Genomic DNA, 16,668 nt, shown 5'->3' with positions numbered 1-16,668 from the left:
AAAGCCTTATGTGTAAGAAGGCGGGCATATGCCTGTTATTGTAGAGCGCCAAGGTAAAGCAGACGCAATTGTGAATGACTACCGAGACACCGTACCAGAAGATCTTAGGCTTGAAGCCTAGGCTTCAAATTCTATAATGCTACTTCAGATTGTCCTTGACAAGGAACCGATGATACTAGATAGCATGAGGTTTAGCATATACGAAGAAATCGCAAGGCATCCAATAAAAACGAGACCTGTTTTCAAAACGCTCCACCCACCTACTGCACATTGGTGAAATAGATCAGTTCTTTGCCCTAGCTAATGCCACTATACTAAGACACATTGAAGAATACATGCGCGAAGTTTCTTGTTTGGCATTTTTTTCCTATCAAGTGCTTGACATCGTTGTTAGCTATATATTCCTACACAAAATACCACTGTCCGTGATCAGAGTGAATACCAACAGGTGGGTCGATTATTTGCTATTGCCAGGCTAATACTAACTATGATAGACCAAGCAAGTACATCTGCACTTTGGCGGGCCTGTCATTGCTGACGTCGGATTTCCGAGGAGGTCAGTGATAATGTCTAGATTGAAACCCCAACGGAGCATTGCAATTAGTGCCTTTGACTGACAAAATTCCCTCAACTTGGTACACTTCAGCGTAAAAGTTAGCGAACATAGAATAGTCCTCTGGCTTCTCACTGAGAGAGCAAGTATGGAAAAGAGTCACTATATCTTGATAAAATAACTAAACAAGTATACCCAGCAAAATGAGAAGAAGCATATATGTCGCCGGAGTATAAAAGTCTTTAGCAAGACATACTTATTTGGATCCCACACGAATGTCTTTCAGCGGTATAGACTTAATGACATAGCATTGGTCTTTACCGGAAGCAGGCAGACACATCCAGGTCTTTAAGGAATATCACCGCCAGATGAGTGTTCGATGCGTCATCTGTGATGATTTTGAAGCTCTGTACGTGCTTACAGAAAACCAAATGATCAGAATAAACAGCGAACATATAATATCTCCGAATAGGTTATTGCTTCATACTTGTCCAATCTTAAACAGACCGGTGTTCTAGAGTGACAAGGGGCTGTAGTCACCCATTAGCTAGTAAGAAAGAAATCTGAGAGGTACCTGGAAATCAGGATAATATTTTAATTGATCGAGACAACCTTGAATGCTTTCCAATTTGCCACAAACTGCTACACGGGTTTAATGGAACTAGGTAACGATAAGGTGATATACCTGTGCCATATGTATGCACGTGACCTCAAACTGTATATCAGCTTAGAGGAATAAAAGTACCACCTGGGCTACATAATGTTTGCGGGTATAACAGAAACTTTTGATTCACTAGGTCGAAATAGCCTCATCGGACAAGCCAACGCTGTCCAAAACAAAATGGTAATTTTTTTAAATGTTTTCACTAAAGCAGTTACAATTTACAGATTATCTTCAGTTTAGTAACATTTAGTCTAGTGGCCCAATTACAGAGAACACAGCTGTGCCGGAATAACCAGAAAAGACTATGACATGCACAGAGCTTTTTGGAATGCATTTGGTTATCAAGATACCCCAACCTACATATCAAAACCAACGTGTTTGTTGCTGGATCTGTTCAAGACCTTCCACGCCAACGCGTTAAATAAATACTGCTGCCACCAGGCTCGTTCCTACAGACGACTACGAATGACTGGGACAAGATTATTAAGACTACACGTACCATGCTCGAGCAGCTGACTTGTTTATGTATATCCATATTTTTTGTAATTGCTATTCATGGTTGTTAATTCTAGTGATTATCTTTTACTTGCATATATTCTATTTTAAGATATTAAAGAACGTAAAACTGTATAGGATCTATAAATAGATGCTTACGTAATTGTTGACAGTTAATGTTAATAAAATTATAGTAAAAAGGTTCACAAGTTTCGGACTTTATCCCATTATACAAGTCAGTCAGGCGGTATCTTAGAAGAATTAGGTTAATTACCATTAAATTGTTTAATCATGTGAGTTCTATTACCATGTTGAAAATTTGCGATTTGTTACGTTGAAGTAGTGATAATATGCGTATTTTATTCTTTGCGCCTGTATATAATTTGCTAGGACTAGGCAGATTTCTTATTCTTATTTCTTGGGTTCTTGTTGTAACATAAAATCTGCGGATGTATTTTATGTTGTGTTTAGATATTATTTAAGAGGAAAGACATTCGTTTGGACTATTCAGTAGAAATAGAAAGTGCTCATTAAACTATAATATCATTTCCGAACTATTGAGAATTATTCAAAGGAGTTCTGGACGACGTCATTCTGAGACTTCTGGACTGTTGATAGACTGGTATATTCGTGCATCTGAAATTTTTACGGAACTTTATCTTCTTTTGGCCTTTAATAAAACATGTCTAGGATTGTTTTGGTGTTCAGTTCATAGTACTGTTATTTTCTCTCCAATTTTGATTGTATAATATTGCTTATTAAATTGTTTTCTAAGTTTTACAAACTTGATGGCTTTGCTTCTTTCTATTAATTAGTTTATAACCATAGAGTCGTAACATAACCTAGGTGTCAATTTTTTCAACAATCAATATTGATGATCCTTAAAACAATTTCAACACGTGTTTTATATAGATTAGAGTTTTTATCATTAGTCTTTATATTTCTAGCATATGTGTTTCCGATGTTATAATCACTGTATGACCAGTGTCACGATGAGTTGGTGGTAGTGATGGTGGTAGTGGTGGTGATGATGGTAATAATGATGGCTATCATCATCGCCACCACCAAAACTACCTCATCGCAAACATGGTCATAAATACTTCTAGTCATGTTTTTGTTACTTAAGTATAGGACAGGACACATTTGGCTGAAATTTAAAATTAGTGAATGATAAAACGATACATAATTACTTTTACAAATAATAAATGAGCACAAACGAGAAGTGAATAAGATAACTTTTCAAATGGAACATTCCGATGACAACCAATATAAATATAACCGAAAACTAGACAAAACAGATAATAAGAAAACAATCGAACATGTATAAATGCTAGGGGTAGTAAAAGTCACGGAGATTTCTGGCCCCAAAGCCATATTTTTTTTGTCAGAATGAACCTATTTGTCCTTTCCTTATCACCCCGAACCCCATACCCTATAACAACATAAACAATACGTCTTGAAAAGGAATATGTTTTACGTCATCATAGGATAATCTTGTTCATGCTGAGGAAACAAACTTGGTGTTTGTGCATGCCTGGAAAATAAAATAGATTTATTCTGAGAAATATAGGGCTTTCGATTCATAAACCGCCTTTGATATTACTACTGGAGTGCTCTATTATACAATGCTAGATAAAATGTATACTTGTAAAGTTTTACTTCCATGGTAGCAGCCAATCAATTTATTTTTGTTTATGTTATAGTGTCCTATCGCAAAAGTTCGATTCGGCCGGAGCAGTATCTTTTATCATCAAAATTACACAACCCTTATGTTGTAATCGTATCAGTTTGTATTATGTGATGATTTGACTTTATTGCGACCATTTCAGCACGACCAGAATACCCGTCTAATGCAGCTTTGGAGTCATCAAATCCCAATACTTTATCAGCAACATTTATTTTATTCCCTTGGCACGTTTTCTTTTACTTTTTTATGAGCTAGTTTGAGACAGTACATTTTACATAGCAAACCATCATTTTCTTATTATCGTTGCAATGTAATCCACTACGATTAGGATAATACGATAGATCGAACAGATCATTGTGCTTGTAGATATCACTGTAAATATATTTATACATAAATGATTTCGTATCGGTAAACAATAACTAAGCATCATTCCATACGTTTCTGACAAAATCGTGATGAAAACTGTGTAGCACTTTGCAGCAACTACATAAACAGGTTTGCTCAGTTTTAGGTTTGTGTTTCGTTCATAAACAGCTACTAAATTGTCGGTAAATATTTTCATGTTGACGAAATCATCAGATGCTACACCTTTCAACGTTATTGATGATATCAACATTGACACGCTTTCTGATATTTTCCATGGTCTTTCCAAATACGCTATTATTCGTCAGCTTGAAGAAGCTCTTCTCAAAATCACTTGTTGCAGCTGCTCTTCTTGCGGTATTATAAGCAATTTAACCTTTCATCCAGAAAGCTTGATTAAATTTTAAGACGCGATGTACCTTTGGTAATATTAAACCATGATCAATAACCTGTATGAGAGTTTCATAATGTATTACGTATCTATGTTAGTCAAGTAAATTTGGGACAAGCTTATTAACAACAGATTTACCTTGTGCAAGTATTTTGCTCTTCTGATAACAAACTATAATATATCACCATTGATTTTGGACAGAACGGATATAAGTTGTGCAGATCGCATAATTCGACAGGTAAATCAATATCAATATCGATGATATTTATTGAGATAAACATAAAAGGATCATACTTAAAAATTACAATCTTGAAGCTGGAAAAATATTAACCGTACCAAAATACAGAAATATAAAAGAGTTAATTGCAGGGTATCTAAACTGACCTGTAAATGATATGGGTGTCAATGGTAATTATGGACTGTTAAAATTCGGCACAGCATATGTAATTCTTAGACAGTAGCTGGTATTAAACAAAATTGAATTTTGGGATATTGCAAATGTATCTTTTTTAGATCGATATTAACATCTATATACAGGATATGTGAACGATATAACTGATGAAATACCAACGCATTTTGGTACTGTTGATAAACTAAGAGCAATCAAAAAATACATTTTCTGCGGTGTATGATAAGTAGGAGATTTTATTGCTGATCCTAAAAATAATGATTTTCGAGTGCTAATTGATGTAGTCTCGGCAGAAAATAAATTTGTTATAGGAAAGAAGAATAATAACACGCCAAGTAATAGATTTCAGCCATGTGTCACATGCCCTCGACGATAAAGAAACAGACGAGCTTATGCAGTATTACAAGCATTATCATAAAAATCTTTGGCGCGTAAACAAAACCTTACCTTTTTTACGGTAGAATGTTAAAGGTAATATCATATATCCTAATTACTTTAACAAGCTAGGGTATTGTGTCGGGTGGAGCAACTTTAAACCTGTTTTTTATTGATAATATCTGGAGTAGGTGTCACATTAACATCCGCAAGTAAAAAGATTGAAACTTGTTTTGAAACTAAGAAATCAGTTTGTAAAACTGCAATCAATACTTACAATAAACTGCTTGATCAAATACGATCGTATCTGAGCAGAGTGAAACCCAATATGGACGACCTGATCAGAGAGTTTCGTTTGATTGATAGTATGCTGACGGACATTTTGACAATACGGGTGAGTAAGTATGAAAACATAGCTTAAAAAAATATCAGGTTGATTGTGTTTTAAGTCCAAGTACAATATCACTAGCAAAACAAGTATATACTTTATCTAAAGATTAGTATATGAACACGCTAACCGTAACGAAAAACAAGAACAGTAAAATAAAACAAATACTAATACAGAATAAAGGACATACCGTTGCACATAAGATGAAGTCAGTGGAGTATGTTTTATTGGAGGATTTCACAAGTTAAAACTTTCTCTTGCCAGGACTGATCACAATCAGTATTTCAAGTTGCTTGACAATGTGACAAAAATATTATCTAAAAGTAATTTTCATGATCCTATTAGTCAAGAAAAATATACAAAGTTAACGATTGATCTTGACCGATCAAAGGTATACTGCTCTAGTAGTAAGTATCTGCTTATTACAATTAAGATGAAATAATTGTTTGAATGCCATAGAAAAATTAGTGGGACAGTTAGGCAGTACCTGTATCAATATGATGATGAATTTTTTTCTGATAGCAAATGTCGATGCGCTGTTCATCGGATATTAAATAGATTATTTGGATTGATCGCAATGCAAGTTTTTATCTTCAGAACTCGAGGTATAATGTATATCTTGGCACGAACAGAGCTCTCCAATAGTAATAGTAAAAGTTGTTTATGAATCGAAAGCCGTATTTTTCTCAGAATAAACCATTTTTCCAGGTATACACAAATACCAAGTTTGTTTAGTCACCTTGAACAAGATTACTATACGATGACGTAAAACGTATTTGTTTTCAGAACATATGTGTTTATGTCGTTGTAGGGGCATTGGGTCCTGAGTGGTAAGAAAATGGAAAAGAATAGGTTCATTGTGAGAAAATTGGGCTTTTGGGCCAGAAACCGTCTTCATTATTACTACTGTTAGAAATATCGAAAATAAATTTGGCTCATATTTAAATAGAGAAGAGGCAAAAACTTGGCAAAATTTGGAACTAAACGTAATCTTGAAATTTATGTAATGTAGTAATAACTTCTTTCAATGTACACAACTCTTCGCATTCAGTTGCTTTTGTTCCCTTATAATCAACTGGTTTCAGATTGTACGGTTTTCTCAGGATCTTGAAGTGATCACGCAGATATGACAGAATGTTCATATCTATCACTAATATAAAACATGTATTAATGTCAGTGTATGTTTGAATTGACTAGTTTTTTACCAATATGTGTAATTCATTTATCCGTGTGAAGCTTTCTGACTGCATATCATTGAATCATGGATCATTCTTGCAAACGTCCTGACGAATATGTTACTATCTATCATGACCGAACATAAGCAGGCTGTGAAAGAAAATGGGAATGACTATTGTATTTATAATACAAACTGAAATCGATATGAATAGGTTATCTTAACTTTCCAGTCAAATAATCAAAATCACGACTTTTGTTTTAAAGTTAGTTTTGTAACAGAAATGTGGCGTGTATTTGTTAAATCGAAACGTCTTTCATCTTCGTGGTATGCACAAAATATATCACAGTGTTATCAGTCTTAATTCATCTTTTACTTCTGTTGCTATTCCTTTAAAACACTTGTAACATAGCTGAATACATTCAGTACCTCTGTAAACGATTAGTATGTACAATGTATGAATTTACTTACCGTATATGCAGCAATCCATGTATATTGTTTGTAATTTGCCTAGTTCGAATTAATCTGATTACTGCATGACGTAATTACAATACATAGCATTTAAGTTATGCTGATTGTGTCTATATTTGACGTAAGAGCATTGTTCATGCATTACAGCTCCACTGCACTGTGATATAGTGTTTCCTGCTCAAATAATTGTTCATATAGTTGAACCTTTTCAAGCATTTCCAAGCATGTTTGTGTGTGCAGGAATAACTCAGTTAATGTAACTATCGGTGATGTCAGCAATTATAAAATAATTGTTTTCCAACGAAAAAGAACCTTCCATGTATGTATTCTTCTTTTTAAAGTGCAGTGCGACTTATTAGCACCATTTGGACCACGTATAACGTAGCTTTTCTGCATATCGCTAACTCTTCTTTAAATTATTTCATCAACATTTCCTGAGATATAAATGTATTATGACTTTTTTATCGTATATTACAGGGGTCAGCAACATACGGCAAGCGTGCCACAGGAGGTTTTGTGTGGCACGCTAAGGGAAGCTAAAAATCTTGATTTTAGCAGTGTTACTCTCTCACCGGTGGCACACGCTCGTTCAATTTTTAATTAATCCGGATAAAAGTGGCACGATATGTAAAATAGTTTGCAGACCCTGGTCAATTAAATAGATTAAACTGTATATATCTAATGGTGTCTTGATATCTGGGGATCTTTCATTTAGTGCTTATACCATTTTCTTTCTCTGGCGGGGGTGTGTGTGTGTGTGTGGTTTGGATTTTTAGCGTAGCTTTAACAATGTTTCAGTTATATCGCTGCGATGTCTGCAGTGTGGCAGTTTATAATGATATCTAGCACAGGGGCATCATGCCGCAGACAAGTAGCATGATGTCCCACCCAGTCACATTATCCTTACACCAGGCTGACCAGTCCTAACACTAACCTCTTAATGCTGAGTGCCAATCGAGGTAGCTGTTAGTACCATTTTTGTAAGTCTTTGGTATGACTCGACCAGGGATTGAACCCACGACCTCCCGCATCCGAGGCGGACGCTCCAACCACTAGGCCACCAGAGCGGGTTTAGGTGCCCAGACATACTTACGTTTACTCCTGCCAATCAACCCAGTCTACTGATTTGCATTGAAGGGAAATCGACAAGAGTAGGCTAAACATGTCTGCTCAAATATACAAAATGGGATTTTCGATAGCAAAGGTAGAACTATTTTATCTTATATTACGTATTTACAGTGGCGTCACTGGAGGGGGGTGCTTGGGTACGGACCGCACCGGGTGACACCATAGAGGTGTGACACCAAAATGAATGTCGACACACGTTTTGAATTTTTGTGCAGGAAGGAGGTCCATGGGGTGACACCATGAGTTAACGTACGTGAATGTCTATAAATGTTTTGAATTTGTAGGCAGGAAAGAGATCCATGGGGGTACAACATGGGTTACCGCAAATGACAGTCTATAAACTTTGTGAAATTTTGTGCAGGCAGGAGATCCATGGGGATGACACCACCAGTTACCACACTGGTGACACCAACCCTAGTGACGCCACTACTTATTTGTGTTTCAGCATGTGTGAGTAGCTGGTCGAGGCACTTGAATCTAGAGTTCAGTGCGCCAAAATAAGGGAAAGATTAAATCGGGTTCGATTTACGAAATCGATAGTTAGGCATTGTTTCCTTCCCGTAATATTTTGGATCTCGTCAGGCTCCTAGTTGCTCGTAGCCCGATTAAGAATGGGTATAGACCACTATGAGAGGTGAAATTGGTGGTATTCGAAATTAGCCCGGAACTTTCAATTTGGTGGTATGTGCACCCGACTATGGGACATTGGTTTCTATTCTGGGCCACGACACTTAGACTTGTTCTCCCGTCTCGTTAGAGTTTATATTATGTATGCAAATATGTTTGAATTCCTTTATTCTTTCCTGTCTATATCTTTCTACATTTCCATTTCTTTCCTTGCGTTTATTGGCATGAATGGATAATTGATCATGTATTTCCGACCTTTTGAACAACGAGTGATTCAACGTTCAAATACTGATAATACGACCTGAAACACATTATTTCCACGTAAATTTGAGAGACAGTCGATTATCAGCTCTGTATCTATATACTTTTACATTTCTCAATAAAATAGTCATTTCTATTCTTTCTGCAACTATTTAAATTATAACAATGTTAGATATCATTTTCATTTTGCAATCATATTCTAAATCGTCTTTGAAAACATTAAATATATTGTTATTCAGATGTTACATCTGCTATTTTAATGAAGCATTCGTATGTTACAAAGTTACCAGACTCCGGATGCTGACTGTAAATTAACCGATTAGAAAGTTCAATTTTATATCTGTAATAATTTATATCGTTGTGATGCCGATTGAGAAGGACATCCGTTCATTGTTTGAACGGTTCATGTAGGCATGAACATCTTTATTTCAGTTCTAAATGTATCCTAATACAAAATTAGTTGAACATAAACGTTTTGCACACAGATATGAGAATATGTTTTTGTTACTTATAATATTCTGCTGCTTTACATTCTTTAACATCTCTGAAGGAAAACACGTACAAGGAATAATTGGACGAAATGTATCATTCTCATGGACGTTCAAACATGTAATGAATGATGATGTCTATATACTGCATAACAAGTCACGTGTCCACCAGGTATTGCCACAAAAAACTTCTCGTGCACATGCACTGCCCGAGAGGGTGAAAGTTTTGATATCATTCACAACGCCTGACAATATGATCGTAACTGTGGATATTTTGAACATCACCGAAAAGGATGCTGGGAAGTACAGAGTGGTGCGCCATTGGAAATATCAGGATCTGGACGACAATATATACCTAAACACGATTGGTATGTAGTTACAATTTATGTAAATATTTATTCTGCATCAGCCCAAATCATAATTATTAATTTAAAATGTAATTAAATGAAGTTTATCTGCGTCAAAATGGACAATATTGTTAAATGTGACCTGCTATATTTTATATTTTAAATGTGTCCGGTTATATTTTGCATTATCCTAAATCATCATTATCGATGCAAATACATTTTTCGAATGTTTTACAAGAAGAGTATCATTTCTTTCGAACGTACTTGTGTCAGTGATAAAAGAATCGCGTCTTACCATTGATTTCTAAATATTATAAATATTATAATAAAACTACGTGTTGATACGTGTTTGTGCTTGTGTCTGAGGGAATTTAATAATTCGCAAGTATGTACAATCACGCATACCTAAAGGCAAACTCACACACGGAAGGACGGGTTTGAAGTACATCGTGTCCACATTTTCTTTCTCCTTTTATGAAACTAAGAATAACTGAACTTTTCACAAAACAAAGCGTCCACCTCCCACCTACTATCCCAGATCCCCCACACCCTTATCTGAACCAACAGTCTGAACTAGAGAGATTTCGTTGATATTATATGCCGTTTGTCTTAAATATGTAATTAATTATATGACAAGGGTCAATGTATTTATTGCATACTCTTATTACAGAAGCTACTGAACATATAGCCATGTGCATACAAGGAAGTGCTAATTAATTAAACACATAGACAGAAAGATTTAAAACAAAACAGTCTGCATCTAAGCGATTGGTGTACACATTGTTAACATACATGAATTTCGAAGTTTGAGATACATCTTAAATTATATATATGTATGTGGGCTTGCCTGTGTGTGAGTGAGTGTGTGGGGAGGGAGCTGGTGTGCGTGAGGAGCACGAAGGAACAAAGGTTCTAAAGAGGACGGAGAAGGGCTACCATCATCTATTGTTTTCCCCCATGTCTCACTCGCCATCAAGCGCTTGGGGAGCGACAAAAAGAAAAACGATTAACTTAAAATATAAACTTTGAGTCGAATTATATAGCTGATCAGAAAACATCAATATCCATGACTAGTGCGAACATGGTGATGGACCAATCCAATGATTTGATTGTGGCGTTGGTGGACAAAAACAATTATTCATTGTGCGGTAATGATACAGTTCAATAGAAGCTGGAACAAGGCCAGTAAGGCTGCCGCAAGCATCACAGACTAACCATTGTATTTGATTATGTTTTTCCTTCTATACGGCTTAACTGTTATTATATTAATTGACATGCCGATTGCACACAGACAAGAGCTTTCACCTTGCAAAACATGTGTAGTTTTGGCGATTCCGACTTGACTAGAAACAATCCTTCAGCTGTATATTCTTTGTGCCCAAATTAACAGTATTATCGCTCCAACATCAACTGAGGAAGAACCGTAACAACAATTACAAAACGAACCTGTTATTGAGAAACTGTTTGATATAGTCAACTTATCAAATAATTTAGTGGGTAACACATGGGCTGTCCGCAGTGTGGTGCGCAATACCAAGTGCTTGGGAGAGCGACAAAAGAAAAACGATTAAATATAATCTTTGAGTCGAATTATATAGATGATCAGAAAATATCAACATCCATGGTTGTTTATCGGAAAGTCACAAATATGTAACCATCAGTGCGTGAACGAATGCTGCTGGCAGCATTTGACTAGTGCGAACATGGTGATGGACCAATCCCATGCTTTACTTGTGGCGTTGGTTTACAAAAACAGTTACGCATTGTGCGGTAATGATAAAGTTCAATATAAACTGGAACAAGGCCAGTAATGCTGCCGCAAGCAGCACAAATTGATCATTGTATTTGATTGTTTATGTTTATCTTTCTATAAGATTTAACAGACTAGAGCTTCCACCTTGCAAAAAATGGGTATTTTTATGTCTTCCTAATGTGATTCCGCCTTGGCCAGAAGCAATCATTCAGCTGTATAATCTTTGTGCCCAAATTAACAGCATTATCGCTCCAAAATCAACTGAAGAAGAACCGTAACAACAATTACAAAATGAACCTGTCATTGAGACACAGATTGATATTGACATATCATTTTCGTATTCATTAAAACTTCATCGAAGTATATTTGCTGATGTTAGTCAACTTATCAAAACATTTGTTGGTTAAAACTGCATATGTTTCCTCAACTCCTAAACTGTTCTCTAGGATGGCCAGCGGTTCTACGTTAATTATAGACATTGTAGTCCCAGGAACGCCAAGTAAACACTCAACAAAGTATCGAGTCAACAAGACTGTGTGATACCCTGCTAAATTTATATTTCAAGGAAACAGCAACCCTTAAAATGAATGATTTGTTCGTCCCACTCATGAATGTATCCATCAATAGGTCTTTGCCCATAGCTGATCAGTCCGAAATTGATATGATCAACACTGTTGAATTTGCGTAGGACATCCATCCGGTCATGCATACGTGGTTTGTACATCTCTTCAATCCAACAGTGCTGTTACAAACATTCATGGTATCGCTACCTTGTTCGCGCACAACGGTGCACATATACACTAATATCCCCCTGAAAATACCCCGTTGTCACTGGATAATCAAACAGGAGCAAGCATACGAGTACAAAACTTCAGCTCATTACACAGCCGTGAAAGAATATCGACGCCCATTCACACGTTCTCCAAGAAATTTGGGGCAAAAACTTGAAAACACAGAATTAGTATAGTGGGGCACATTAGCAACAATGCTTATTATCAGTACAGAGAGGGTCGCGACACTTTAGCGTCAAGGGGAATTCAACATAGGGAATTTAACTAAGCATATTGAACATTGCTAGCGTCAAGGGGAATGGAACAGGGGTGACATCACGGGACTGAACACTGACAGCATGTTGCAAGTGGCTGATCTTAATCGGGCTGAGCAGTTATTAACAGTTGTGCAAGTGGCTGGCCTCAGATTGCACAAGTGTGTGATATGTACCTGTTGCATAATCAGTATATTCTTGTATCCTAGATTTATATATAAAGCATTACATTAAATTATGTTTGCGTTTTTCATAAATTTGCATAATTGAAATAGACCAGCAACAAAATGGATGTGACTAAAAGTAACGCTAAAATTGCGAAATTGTCTCAGAATTCAATGGATAATGGACATATACCGGGACATTAGATTACATTATTTTAAACTAAAATGGATAAACTTAGTAACTATTTATAGCCACAACTTGTATAAAAATCCAACAGAAAAAACCGTTATCTACTTATAGCCTCAACTTGTGTGACACTCATATTTAAAATTCCTCGTATTTGTTTAAGACTACAACATTTGGAATTTCTTATGTAAAAACCCAAGTCTATATGTATATTCACACTACTCCACATTTACACAAAACAAACACTCATAAGTGTATAGACAGTGGGTTTGCTAAGGGCAAGACGCACACATACCCACACACTCCAAACGTTATGTGTTAGCTTAGAATGTAAACAAAGTTGAAATTTAACAAATAGACTATCCCTTACACCACAAAAATGTTATCCATGATACCACTATGCTATCCAACAGATCACATTCACTATCCAAGATGCCTTGTGTTTGTTTGAATGTAAGAGAAGGGGATGAAATCTCACAAAATGTCTATCTCTTCCACCACAAACATGCTATCCATTACACCCACTATACCATCCATTGTATCAAACACACTATCCAAATGCCCTGTGTTAGCTTAAAATGCAAGAGAAGGATATAAAATCTCACAAAGTGGACCATCTTTTATACTACCAAAAATATTATTTTGAGAAATGCTAGTATTTATTTATAGTCAATACTGGTAGGAAATTCCTTTGGAATAACCTAGTATTTATTTTTACCTGCAACTTGTGGACAATTGTTATTAAAAACCACTGTCTTTGTAATTCTTATTAAAAAACCACTATCTTTGTATGATCTTATCTTGTAGGAAAGTCCTATGAACTAATCTAGTGTCTATTTATAGTCACAACTTGTAGGAAATTCCTTAAGAAAAACACAAATCTATATTTATAGCTCAAACTTTCTAGCTTCAATGACGTCAATGTACTGGACACTAAGAGAATAATGGCAACAGTACTGCATGTGGCAGCCCTGAATAGGCGCTACTGTAGGTAGGTAGGTGAAATGAATTTGATAGGGACAAAGGGAGTTTTATAGGGACAAAAAAAAACAATACGTATACACACGTGCGCGCACGCACATATACACAAAAATACACACCTCGCACACACTATTTTACAAGTCAGGGAAAAGAAGTGTTTACAGGCATATTTCTTTCCTTTTACCTACAGACTAACACACACTATTATTTTGTGCAGGAACAAGTTTTTTACGTTAAGGAGAAAAAACAAACACACAAATACTAACCATTTTACACAGACACGTACGCCAGTTTTGATTCTTGGATCTCATACTTCTCAAGTCATCGACTATAAAAAGAAGTGACCATCATGCCCTTCAACACAGCCTCAACCACTACAGTGACCACTCCTTCTTCCAGTTCTTCTTCTTCTCTGCATGATCTATAAAAGCATCCCTTGTGGGTATGGTGTGGAGATCGTGTGTCTAAAACGCAAATCGTCTTTTTCTGACAAATCTTTACGGTGTATTGTGTCATAGGTGCTGTCATTGCCAATTTGAGTTTGCAACAAGGAGGCAAACATTTGTGGACCATTTTAATGGGCATCGGTTACCTTCTCCCGAAACCTTCCCTGAAATAATCTAATGGTAACAACGGGAGTCTTGCGCCCAAAGTCAGTCACCCTTCCAACAGTCACCTTCAAAACAATAACAATCCTCATTTAGACACTCCTCTGAGTTTCAATTACCCTTCAGATAGCAAAACTCTGGAATTATAAACAACAATTTTACTTAACGTTACCCAGAGACAGTTCCATGTATGTGTTTCCCACAATACTTTGTGTTGTTTTGTAGCCAAATTACCTCAGGCCATCCAATTGGATCACGAAACCCATCGGAAATTAGTTTTGGTGGAAATCATTCATCCCACACAAATCAAAAATTCATTGAAAAGCAAAACACTTTCGACGGCGAAATCAGGAACGAACAAGTGCAACAAGCCATCAATGACATCCGGATTCCACGTATACAAAATCCAGCATATGGTGGACACGATTGCTTCCAGGTTCGAGGAAGTGTTTGCCAATGCATTGTACAAAGCCAAATGAAGTGTCTCCCTTTGAATATCATGAAGTGGCTCTCCATCTACTGATGAAATTTAAGGATACACAAAAGTTGTCCATCAGTTATAATACTAGTCTGTTTGAAATTTTGGTTGGAGACACAAACATGGCTCCGACTTTCAACCCGAAGATCAACATGAATTCGGAATTTTACAAGTATTGTTGATTCCCCTGTAGAACGGAACGAAGGATTGAAATAGATTACTTCCAATGTGGTGGAGTACAACGTGGTGCGATAAACATCCGCAGAGTAAATGCGAGTCATTCCTGTCAAAGTGGATTGTGCCACTACCATTAACGAGGAAGGTGGAAACACCTATCATGTTCACCGCGAATTTGCACATGCTCACTATTTTCCTGTCATTCAGTCGTATTTCGAAACTGTGAGCATTGCTATTAAAGGAGATCTGGGACAAAATAGTCCATTCTCCAAAGGGAAAGTCACGGTGAAACTACATTTTCGAAAAGGATTCTCTAACGACTTGTAAGTCATGTATCGAGGAATTCGCTCCACTGCGTGGATATGGTTTGGGAGATATGCTATAATCGGTGTTTAGTTAGGTGGCCTCCGTTTTGAAACCGATGGAGACACGAGGATTGCATGCCCTGAAAGATTCAGATTTGACACAAGGCAAAGGAAGTCTCCAAACTTTCATCGTCGATAAACAAAATTCCAAAGAAGCCTTCCTGGGAGCATTCAAAAATATATTGCTTCAAACTGTCAAATACATTTTGAGCAGAATAGAAACTTCTATAAATTCCCTTGACGCTGCCGAGTCAGTCATTCTTGTTTCCCTGACGCCACAGCAAGGACAAGAAGGAAAGAGACGACGACGAAGACACCCCTCCATAGGCCTTCACACAACAAGAGCTAGAAAGACCAAGGAAAGAAGAACCGTGCGAGAGTCTGACGTCTTTGATTATTAAATCACAGAGAGAAAAAAATGATGCATCGTGAGTCTTGCGACTGTTCCAAGTCGGAACAGGATCTGTTTGCCATGCCTCACACTATGATGACGAATCCCAATTTGCATAATTTCATCCCAACTACTCTTGGACGACCTCAGCCCCCATCGAATTTGAAATCAAAGTACAGCCCGATCTAAATAAGAGTTACTTGTACTTGAAAGTCAAAGTTCTCGATCGTGACGGAAATTATGTAGACGTTAACGAGGAAGTATCTACCGACAATTTCATGCATTCATTGTTCAGTGAGGTTGATTTGTATTTGAATAAAAAGAAACTGGTCAGTAGCAACATGGATACTTACCCTTATCGAGGTTACCTGGAAAATCTCCTGACGTACGGAAAAAAAGCCAGGAACACACATCTGGATGCTTGCTTCGTATGGGAACCTGACACAGTAGGCAAATTCAAAGACACCGATCTGATTACAGATAAATAAGCAAACTACAATGAGGGATGTAATGACCCAAGAAACAAAAATCAAGGATGGGCAGAGTTTAAAACTGATGGATCGTTTGTATTTGGACATGTGGTTGCAAGAAAAGTATTTACTGAACGGAGTGGATGCCCGCCTAATATTCAATCACAGCAGCACGGCTTTCCATTTCATGGCTGAGTCTGCCTGTTACAAAACCATCATCCAAGAAGC

At 36.7% G+C, this 16,668-nt stretch overlaps 1 protein-coding gene across 1 annotated transcript in view; it reads left to right on the top strand.

Moving 5' to 3' along the window:
* Positions 1-4,360: 4,360 nt before the first annotated feature.
* LOC149771942 (contactin-4-like) overlaps positions 4,361-16,668 on the top strand; it is a 31,113-nt gene continuing 18,805 nt past the window's right edge. Inside the window, exons 1-2 of the mRNA XM_089948059.1 lie at positions 4,361-4,391; positions 9,537-9,842. Of these exons, the coding sequence (XP_089804185.1) occupies positions 9,599-9,842 (244 nt within the window). The 5' untranslated portion in view covers positions 4,361-4,391; positions 9,537-9,598. The remainder of the gene's footprint in view (positions 4,392-9,536; positions 9,843-16,668) is intronic.

The sequence above is a fragment of the Sinohyriopsis cumingii genome, unplaced genomic scaffold (genome assembly GCF_028554795.1).
Source record: "Sinohyriopsis cumingii isolate HCF-2022 unplaced genomic scaffold, ASM2855479v2 utg001564l, whole genome shotgun sequence".
Classification (NCBI taxonomy): domain Eukaryota; kingdom Metazoa; phylum Mollusca; class Bivalvia; order Unionida; family Unionidae; genus Sinohyriopsis; species Sinohyriopsis cumingii.
This window is presented reverse-complemented; position numbering and strand designations above follow the sequence as displayed.